The sequence below is a fragment of the Zingiber officinale genome, chromosome 7B (assembly GCF_018446385.1).
Source record: "Zingiber officinale cultivar Zhangliang chromosome 7B, Zo_v1.1, whole genome shotgun sequence".
In the NCBI taxonomy this organism is placed as follows: Eukaryota; Viridiplantae; Streptophyta; class Magnoliopsida; order Zingiberales; family Zingiberaceae; genus Zingiber; species Zingiber officinale.
The window spans coordinates 93,982,961-93,993,462 of record NC_055999.1 but is presented as its reverse complement, the minus strand read 5'-3'; the positions used below and the strand labels follow the sequence as shown (position 1 = coordinate 93,993,462).

General features: G+C 48.8%; 1 protein-coding gene across 1 annotated transcript; it reads left to right on the top strand.

The window, feature by feature from the left end:
* The first annotated feature begins 8,089 nt into the window (after positions 1–8,089).
* Positions 8,090–10,100, top strand: LOC122006344 (putative UDP-rhamnose:rhamnosyltransferase 1). Its single transcript, XM_042561811.1, has one exon. The coding sequence runs from the start codon at positions 8,114–8,116 to the stop codon at positions 9,500–9,502; it is 1,389 nt and encodes a 462-aa protein (XP_042417745.1). The 5' UTR covers positions 8,090–8,113; the 3' UTR covers positions 9,503–10,100.
* The last annotated feature ends 402 nt before the right edge of the window (positions 10,101–10,502 follow it).

Genomic DNA, 10,502 nt, shown 5'->3' with positions numbered 1-10,502 from the left:
GTCAGATAGTTAGGCCAGGAAAAGGAAGACTTACCGATATAATATGTTGCGAGGTTAGATCCAGTCCTCTCCATTGGGAGCCACCCCAGAACTACTCGTTAGCCGACCTCCAGGAGGTGGATAAGGCTCCATGAAGCTAAACTTGGCCGCGAAGAGGGGAAGTGCCCCCTATATTTGCTGAACTCCCTGCCGAATCCTTCCTGAGCATAGAGGGCAGGTCCTAGGAGGCCGTGAAATCATATTTGCTCCTGCTGGACTGCACCCTGGTACGAGCAGATGAAGGGGAGGAGGCAGCAGGAACTGTGGAAGGGGTCGCTGAATTCCTGGGCTGGTCTCTGGTAGAGGGGTCGACCTACTCGGGGGCTTAGACCCGGACAGGAGTAGAGGTCGGGACTTCCGCCACCCGAGGAGAATCCTGGGCAGGAGTTCTAGCTGTTTGTACCTAGACTTTGGAGACCTTGGAGGAGGCCTGCCCTAGAGGAGGAAGCAAAGGAGAAGACTGAACAGAAGGCGCGACTCTCTTGTGCTTACGCTGGAGACGGAGGCACTTATCTGGGGGTGGAGAAGGGGCCCGCTCTTCTTCGATTGGTTCCAGAGCTATAGGGCCAGTCTTAGGAGGGGCAGCGGCCAAAAGGAGTTGAGTGGAGGACTCTGAAGGATCCTCCGCTGTGTCATGTAAGGAAGATGTTGAGGGAACGACGAGGCCTTTGGCAATTTCCTCGCCCACAGCCTTCAAAACATTGCTGGGCAGCCTGCTTGATTCGCGCGAATAGGCTCGAAACATAGCAGCCTCTGCAAAGCAAGAAGAAAATACCTCGGTCTTATCAAATGGAGCTCCTATATCTGAGGGGATCGAGCTGAGTCCAAAAAAGTACAAAAAGCCTTCTCATAGTATTATAGACAGGAGAAGGCAGACGCCCTTTATTTTCTATGAAGATGTATGGCAGACAGGTTGATGATGGTGCTCTAGTAATTCAAAAGGTGAGGGAAGGCTAGAACGCCAGTTGGTCAGCCAAGATACCAACTCAGGCAGTCTGATGAAGAAGAAGCGGGACTTCCAACCCTTATTGGAGGAAGGCATATCAGGGAAAAATTTACACCTGACCCTGGATTACACCATGAACACACCAGGCTCGGATCGTTTCAGAGAATAGAAATGGTGGAAGAGTTGTGTGGTTAAAGGAATCTGGTATATCCTATAGAGGATAACCATGTCAGAGATAGCACGAATAACATTGGGAGCAAACTGTGAAAGTGGAATACTAAAATATTGACTCAAGGAAGAAAAAATTGGATGAAGAGGAAAGCGGGGACCTTCCAAAAGTTGATCCTTAAAGAAAGTTACAAAGCCTAGGGGAGGGGAAGAAGGGTGTTCATTCGGTCGGGGAGCTTGCAGTTGATAATCTTCAGTGAGGCGTAAGTTAGCACTGATCTGGAACAAGTCGCTATCATCCAAGTCAGAAATATAATACGAATACCAGAGTGCCTCATTACCTTCCGCCATGAGAGAACTGAGAGAGATGAAGAGGAGAAGAAGTGTTCACAAGAAACAAACACGGAAGAAAGACTTAGCAGGAAGAGCAAAAAAGAAGTGGAAGAGTTGAAAGCAGCACGAACGATGAGAAGAAGACGGCGGACGACTTTTAGGGTTTATAAAGCCAAACCCTTAGGAAGCATCGAAAGAAGGGAAGGTATAATAATTTGAGTCGTTCGATCTAGGGTCGTGTGCAAAAAGGCGCTGATCAACAACAGTGGCAAGAAAGGTTAGTGGGGCACACGTCACTCCCCTATGAAAGATATTAAAAAGGTATTAATGATGGGTGTGGCACGCAAATCATGAAAAGAGATTTTCATACGGCATCATTCCGGCACAGAAAGGCCATACATGAGAAGGAAAGACGGTCATGCGGTTACCTCGGGAAAACAAAGGAAAGTCATACGTCAGGGTTAGGCAGCCGCCTCGAGAAAGAGGAAGTAAAATGAAGAAAAGCACGAATTTGAATTTGGCGCTTCATAAGATTTACAATAAACAAATAGCTTGACTAATTAAAGTTTGTATGAGACATTTGCAGGAAATATTCCAAGTATCACACAATCAGTTGGACACTCGAACTGCTACACCAGAGTAGGAATTTCAGGGATGACCCTCAGGCCATCCCTCAAATATTAATCCCCTTCCTGGATCAACCCTGAGGACTTTCTTAAAGGGCTTCTTGCCCAACGACCTTTCCAGGTCGGTGTCCCAGACTCTCACCCTAATGCGAGTTATAAGTGAGCACGCTCTCACACCCAACGACCTTTCCAGGCTCTCACACCCAATGACCTTTCTAGGTCGGTGTCTTAGACTCTCGCCCCAGTGCGAGTTATAAATGAGCATGCTCTCACGCCCAACGACCTTTCCAAGTCGGTGTCCCAGACTCTCACCCCAGTGCGAGTTATAAGTGAGCATGCTCTCATGCCCAAAGACCTTTCCAGGTCGGTGTCCCAGACTCTCGCCTCAGTGCGAGTTATAAGTGAGCATGCTCTCGCGCCCAACGACCTTTCCAGGTCTGTGTCCCAGACTCTCGCCCTAGTGCGAGTTATAAGTGAGCATGCTCTCACACCCAACGACCTTTCCAGGTCGGTGTCCCAGACTCTCGCCTCAGTGCGAGTTATAAGTGAGCATGCTCTCGCGCCCAACGACCTTTCTAGGTCTGTGGCCCAGACTCTCGCCCTAGTGCAAGTTATAAGTGAGCATGCTCTCACGCCCAACGACCTTTCCAGGTCGGTGTCCCAAACTCTCCCCTCAGTGCGAGTTATAAGTGAGCATGCTCTCACGCCCAACGACCTTTCCAGGTCGGTGTCCCAGACTCTCACCTCAGTGCGAGTTATAAGTGAGCATGCTCTCATGCCCAACGACCTTTCCAGGTCTGTGTCCCAGACTCTTGCCCTAGTGCGAGTTATTAGTGAGCATGCTCTCACGCCCAACGACCTTTCCAGGTCGGTGTCCCAGACTCTCGCCTCAGTGCGAGTTATAAGTGAGCATGCTCTCACGCCCAATGACCTTTCCAAGTCACGGTGTCCCAAACTCTCACCCCAGTGCGAGTTATAAGTGAGCATACTCTCACGCCCAACGACCTTTCCAGGTCGGTGTCCCAGACTCTCGCCTCAGTGCGAGTTATAAGTGAGCATGCTCTCGCGCCCAATGACCTTTCCAGGTCGGTGTCCCAGACTCTCACCTTAGTGCGAGTTATAAGTGAGCATGATCTCATGCCCAATGACCTTTCCAGGTCGGTGTCCCAGACTCTCGCCTTAGTGCGAGTTATAAGTGAGCATGATCTCACGCCCAATGACCTTTCCAGGTCAGTGTCCTAGACTCTCGCCTCAGTGTGAGTTATAAGTGAGCATGCTCTCACACCCAAAGACCTTTCCAGGTCGGTGTCTCAGACTCTCGCCCCAGTGCGAGTTATAAATGAGCATGCTCTCACGCCCAACGACCTTTCCAAGTCGGTGTCCCAGACTCTCACCCCAGTGCGAGTTATAAGTGAGCATGCTCTCACGCCCAACGACCTTTCCAGGTCGGTGTCCCAGACTCTCGCCTTAGTGCGAGTTATAAGTGAGCATGCTCTCGCGCCCAACGACCTTTCCAGTTCTGTGTCCCAGACTCTCGCCTTAGTGCGAGTTATAAGTGAGCATGCTCTCACGCCCAACGACCTTTCCAGGTCGGTGTCCCAGACTTTCGCCTCAGTGCGAGTTATAAGTGAGCATCCTCTCACGCCCAACGACCTTTCCAAGTCAGTGTCCTAGACTCTCGCCTCAGTTCGAGTTATAAGTGTGCATGCTCTCACACCCAACGACCTTTCCAGGTCGGTGTCCCAGACTCTCGCCTTAGTGCGAGTTATAAGTGAGCATGATCTCACGCCCATCGACCTTTCCAGGACGGTGTCCTAGACTTTCGCCCCAGTGCGAGTTATAAGTGAGTATATTCTCACGCCCAACGACCTTTCCAGGACGGTGTCCTAGACTTTCGCTCCAGTGCGAGTTATAAGTGAGTATACTCTCACGCCCAACGACCTTTCCAGGTCGGTGCCCTAGACTCTCGCCCCAGTGAGAGTTATAAGTGAGCATGCTCTCACGCCAACGACCTTTCTAGGTCGGTGTCCCAGACTCTCACCTCAGTGCGAGTTATAAGTGAGCATGCTCTCATGCCTAACGACCTTTCCAGGTCAGTGTCCCAAACTCTCGCCTCAGTGCGAGTTATAAGCGAGCATGCTCTAACGCCCAACAACCTTTCCAGGTCGGTGTCCCAGACTCCTGCCCCAGTGCGAGTTATAAGTGAGCATGCTCTCACGCCCAACGACCTTTCCAGGTCGGTGTCCCAGACTCTCGCCCCAGTGCGAGTTATAAGTAGGCATGCTCTCACGCCCAACGACCTTTCAATGTCGGTGTCCCAGACTCTCGCCTCAGTGCGAGTTATAAACGAGCCTGCTCTCACGCCCAACAGCTCTCTCAGTCGGTGCCCCTGCATTTGCCTTAGAATGAAATACAAGAAGACATTCTCGTGGTCGACAGGTCTGTAAGCCATATTTCTACTATTTCCACTTTAAATTTGAGAACAAGCAAGCGCGTCCGCATGATCCACATCTTCCCTACTCTTGCGGTAAGAAAAAGGTTTGGTAAGTAAATTATCTTTTTTAAATTATCCTTTATAGAGAATTTCCTTGGAAACTCAAGTCTATTGCATACGATAGTATAAGGACAAGCAAGGAAGCACAAACCCACAACCTCATAGACACATAACGCGGAAACATTGTTTATTTAGCAATAGTAGAAGAAGAAACAAGGAAGTATAAATACATATCCTCATAAGCAGATCAGGCAGAGAATACTGTTTATTTAATCAGGGTATAGAAACATCTTTCAAGGATTTGCATTATTACAAGATTGAGATGCTTGATTCCTCTTCTCTAAATAAGCTCTCACTTGAGCAGTTCCTCCTTAATACATTGGATGGTGCTTTTGTAGTTGGGCAATGGTTTCATCTTTTATCCATTTTTCCTCCTGCAAGAGGGCTACAACGTCTTCATGCCTCAGCTTCAAATAGGTAATATAATAAGTCTGGGTGCGCAGATCGGAGCAAGCCTTATGCTTCATAGCTATCTCAACCCTCGTCCTGGACTTAACTGCCAGCTAGAGTTCTTCCATTTCCCGACGAAGAGAAGATTGAAGGTCTCTACTCTGCGTCAACTCAAGTATAGCCTCGTCTTTTTGAGTCAACAGCTGGGTCAAATGAGCAAGCTGGTGATGTAAGGAGGATATCTCATCAGATGCCATGAGATGAAAGGAAGGTGGCTTGAAGAAACTGAAGGAGGGAGTATGGTCGACCCTCTTTTAAAGAAGGGAATGTGAAGAGCGAACCTCGGAATAGGCGGCGACGTTTGGGAAAGAGTGTGACATTCATGGAGAAGCATGAATAAGCATTGGAAAGTGGACTCGCGTATAGTAAAGGTCCGCTTATCATTTATGGAAGGTGATAAATTCCTAAGTGGGTATTGGGAAAAGGGCCAGCAACTAGGAAGACATGAAGGCCAGGTTCGGAAAGAACAGGACGGAGACACAAAGGCCAGGTCAGGAAGGAACAGGACTTGGGTCTAGTCAGTCGGACTAGAGCCTCCTTCGACTAGACTTGAGGGGGAGGCTTGTGATGCGGCACATGAGAGAGGGGTTGAACGGTTGACGTGGCCAAAAGTCAAGCCCACATGGAGGTCAGAAGTCAAGTCCCCGTGAAGGTCAGAAGTCAAGCCCCATGTAGCGGTGGTCAGAAGTCAAGCCCAAAGGCCAGGATTACGAGGTGAACAGGATCAAGCCTCTGTGGCAGTCAAGGGTCAAACCCACTAAACAAGTAGGGGCGCGAAAGGTAAAACTTCCGGCGCGTGACATACCCAGATACACGTTTCAGGAGTATGGATCGAGGATACACGGACCAAAGCGTACAGGTCGGGATATGCAAACCAAGGATTACGGGACGGACAGGATCAAGCCTCTGTGGCAGTTAAGGGTCGGACCCACTAAACAAGTAGGGGCGCGGAAGGTAAAACTTCCGGCGCGTGACATACCCAGATACACGTTTCAGGAGTATGGGCCGAGGATACAAGGACCAAAGCGTACAGGTCAGGATATGCAAACCAAGGATTACAGGGCAGGACTTACGGACAGACGAAACAGAATACACGGACCAAAGCGTACAGGTTGGGATATGCAAACCAAGGATTATAAGGCAAGACTTATGGACTTGCAGCGCAGGATACACGGACCAGAGCGTACAGGTCGGGATATTCAAACCAAGGATTACAGGGCAGGGCTTACGGATTGGCGGAACAGGATACACGGACCAAAGCGTACAGGTCGGGATATGCAAACCAAGGATTACAGGGCAAGACTTACGGACTGGCGGAGCAGGATACAAGGACCAAAGCGTACAGGTCGGAATATGCAAATCCAGGATTACAGGGCTGGATTTATAGACTTTCGGAGCAGGATAGCCGGACCAGAGCATACAGGTCGGGATAGGCAAATCAAGGATCGCAGAACAGGATATGCGGACCAAAGACATACAGGTAGAAATGTAGAATAGGGCTTACATGCCGAGATCTACAGGACAAGATACGCAGAACAGGATACACGGACTAGAGAAGTACGGGTCAGGATATGTGGATGAAGGCTTATAGGTCGGGGTAAGATACGGAATAGGGTCGTGCATACGAATAAGATTTAAGGAACGACAAGCAAAGGCCTCGATCAGCAGGACGGTAGGCGCAGGTCTAGATCTACTGAGATAGACCGAATAGCAAAGGCAGGGCGGGACGTACAGATCTGGATTTGCGGGACAACAAATACAAGTTGGGAATTGCGCCAGTGAATGCAGGTCTGGGCCTACAGGTCAAGATTTACAGGTATGAAGGCCCAGTCTAAGGTTAACAGACCAGAGCGGATAAGCACTACACGACAATCAAGCCAGAGAATCGTAACAACCCGTCAGAAAATAATCACTACCTGTCAGGGAATATGCTAACGTCTGTGGCTCGTTGCCTCCTGATCCTTCCTCAGACCTATAGAAAGATGTCACGTGTCATTCACCGCCAGATAGGTCCTGACACCCGACATTCTCTGACACTCGTCAGACTCCAGAAGCATATACTGCCATATAAAAAGGGAGGTTTTGTCTCTACGCAGGTACGCTCACTCGTCATTTCGTACTCGTCTTTTACTTTTCGTCTTTTTACTATGCTTCTGGAGAAAAAGTACCTGACTTGAGCGTCGGAATTCCTGACCCGGGGACTTTTTCCCTGGTTCTTGGTCTCTAACATGAGGGTGGCTCGTCTGAGTGTGTGCAGGACCCTCGCCCAGTCATCCCCATCATCATCCCCCGTCATCCGCCTGTGAGAACCTTTCCAGGGGATACCCGGTCAACCAGGCGTCTCCACGACTTTCTGTCAACACCAACGATAGCACGATCAATCTCTGTCAGACTCAACTTCCGGACGGAATCATTAACAACTATAACATTGCAATAGTTACAATTTAATTGCTGTTAAAAATATATATTTTAATACTAACGTTTTCGTAGTCATAGTTTACTTGAGAATGTAATGATTTAAAAAGGGGCAAGTAGGGTGGGATACCATTTTAATTAATGGAGCATTTTGGGATTAATACGGGACCTTTCACTTTTACGTAATTATTTTGTGATCAATTACTCAAATCAGTCCAAGGTGATTAAATCATGTTTGTTGATACCGCATTCCTCTTGAGTGTCTCAAAAACTAGAGTAGAATCAATCCTAGGCAAATAGTACTAGTTTTAAATAATTATTCTTGAAATTTTTTTGTGTATAAATTGTGATGTTTTTTGTCTTAATTAAAATGCAAAAACTCTTTTGTAGTGATACTAGATTGAGTTAACTTTTACTTACAATTTGTTCTAAAACGGTTTAACTTTTTTTTGGATGAATCAAAAGTTTTAAAATTTGAAGGAGCATTTTGCTAAATTGTTGGAATTTAAGAGGTTGAAATTAAATTTTCACATGTGTGATCTTAAATAAATTAGCATTGCATCTCCGCCTCTGTTTCCGATCATGGCGGATCACGGAAATGGAGCTTCTCTTCACATCGCCGTCTTCCCCTGGCTCGCCTTTGGCCACATGCTCCCCTTTCTCCGCCTCTCCAAGTCGCTGGCCAAGCGCCGCCACCGCGTCTCCTTCCTTTCCACCCCGAGAAACATCGCCCGCCTCCCCAAACTCCCTCCCGATGTCGCACCGTTCATTGACTTCGTACCTTTACCTCTGCCGCCTGTCGACAACCTCCCGCTCGATGCCGAGTCCACCAATGACCTCCTTCCGGACCAAGTTCAGTACTTGAAGAAGGCGCTCGATGGACTGCAGAGTCCCTTCGCGTGCTTCCTCCAGTCGACAAAGCCAGACTGGGTGATCCTCGACTTCTGCCAGCATTGGGCGCCGGCCATCGCCGCTGAGGTCAACGTTCCCTGTGCGCATTTCTGTATTCTTCGTGCCTCGAGCTTGTTCTTTTTCTGCGACAAGATCGCCGGGTCGACATCGTCGCAGACTCCCGAGGAGTTCACCAAGCCGCCGGAAAGCGTCCCGTTTCCCACCACCCTCGCCTTCCGTCTCCACGAGGCGAAGGGCGTGATCTGGCTGCACCGAGACAACGCCTCCGGCATCAGCGACTCGCAACGCTTAATCTCTGTCCTGAAAGCGTGCAGCTTGGTCGCCTTCCGGAGCTGCTTCGAGCATGAATCCTCTTGGCTATCGCTCTTCGCGACGCGATTTTGTACAGGAGACGTCGTGCCGGTCGGCCTGCTGCCCACGTCGGCCGACGAACTAGCATCGCATGCCGAAGCAGGGCCATCATCGTCGACCATCCTCCGGTGGCTGAGCGAGCAACTGCCGAGGAGCGTCGTCTACGTCGCGATAGGGAGCGAGGCGACACTGAGCGCAGAGCAGGAGCGCGAGCTGGCCTCAGGGCTGGAGCTCTCGGCGGTGCCGTTTCTTTGGGCAGTTAGAAAGCCATCCGGCTCGGAAACGGGCGGAGGCGGCGGCGATCGGCGCCACCGCCACGGGATGGTGATCGAAGGTTGGGTTCCGCAGCTGGAGATCCTCCGGCACAATTCTGTGGGGGCCTTCCTGACGCACTGCGGATACAGCTCGGTGATCGAGGGCCTCCAGTTCGGGCTCCCGCTGGTGATGCTGCCGTCGATCATCGACACCGGATTGATCGCTCGGTGGTGTACGGAAATGAAGGTGGGAGAGGAGGTGGCGAGGAACGAGGCCGATGGGTGGTTCACCGGAGAAGACGTGGCGGTGGCTATAAGGAAGGTGATGGTGGAAGAGGAAGGTAAGGAGTTCAGAAGCAACGCAGAGAAGCTAGGGGAAGTCTTCGCCGACACGAAGCTCCATGAGTCCTACGTGGACACCTTCATCCAACGACTGAGATCAAAAGGAGACTAAAAACATAATCTCCAAGACAGAAGCTCTCAATAATTCTGCCATCTGATTTCAATTTAATTCCTGCAATATGTTTGAGGACTTTATCACTATATGAATTATTTTCGAATAATTTTTGAACAATTTAATTTTCTTTTAAAAAATAATTATTTTTCGAATAATCTTGCAGGTAGAGTTCAACTACCAGCTTCATTGGCGTGTAGGCTTCATTGGCGAATAAGCTCCGCGGGCTGGATCAACCGGTTAAGGCGTGGCATCCTTGCACAATGAGTCGTAGGGTCGAAGGTCCACGGACGCGCACTAGATGAATAATCTGGGCCGGCTGTGTTAAATTCCGGAGACACCACGCTTTACCCGGGCCAGCATTCACCGCTGATTTACCTCCTCCTAGGATCCCTGTGGGGCCAGGCCTAGGGGGCCGTTGGGCGGCGGGACCCGCCTTTTTGCACAGTGTAGGCCTCAGGAATTAGCTATCGTAATCATTATACGTCCTTGCCTCTCAATTTATTGAATCCAATCAATAGGTGTCTCAATTTATACGATTTGCAAGAGAACCGTTGGGCAAAATTGTTCATGTTTAAATTAATAAAAATTAGCATAGCTAAGCTTACCGTGTGTTATTAAATTGAGATATATGATCTTAAATTCCCACTAAAAACGTAACTTCTTTTATTGAATTTGTGAATGTTCTTGTGAAGTTGGTAGTGATTGGATGACCACAATTCGGCCACAAATTTAAGAGGGCGTACTCTTCATGGGCTCGAACAGTTGATGAACTATGGGAAAGACATTTTACATTTGATTTTTACAAGGGAGAAGGAAATTAATTGAATTTTTTTTTTATCTTCTCATAAAAGTTTTTCACTTACTAAAGCGCGCAGATGAGTTTTGGCGGATAATCTAACGTCATATTTTTTTAAAAAATTTCTAAATATAATATACCTGAATGAGATTTAAATTTTATTGTCTAAAAATCCATCTCATCTCTTATCATGGCATCCTA

Bases quoted from the DNA above. Each gene is read 5' to 3' on its own strand.
- LOC122006344 (XM_042561811.1), top strand. From the start codon at position 8,114: ATGGCGGATCACGGAAATGGAGCTTCTCTTCACATCGCCGTCTTCCCC.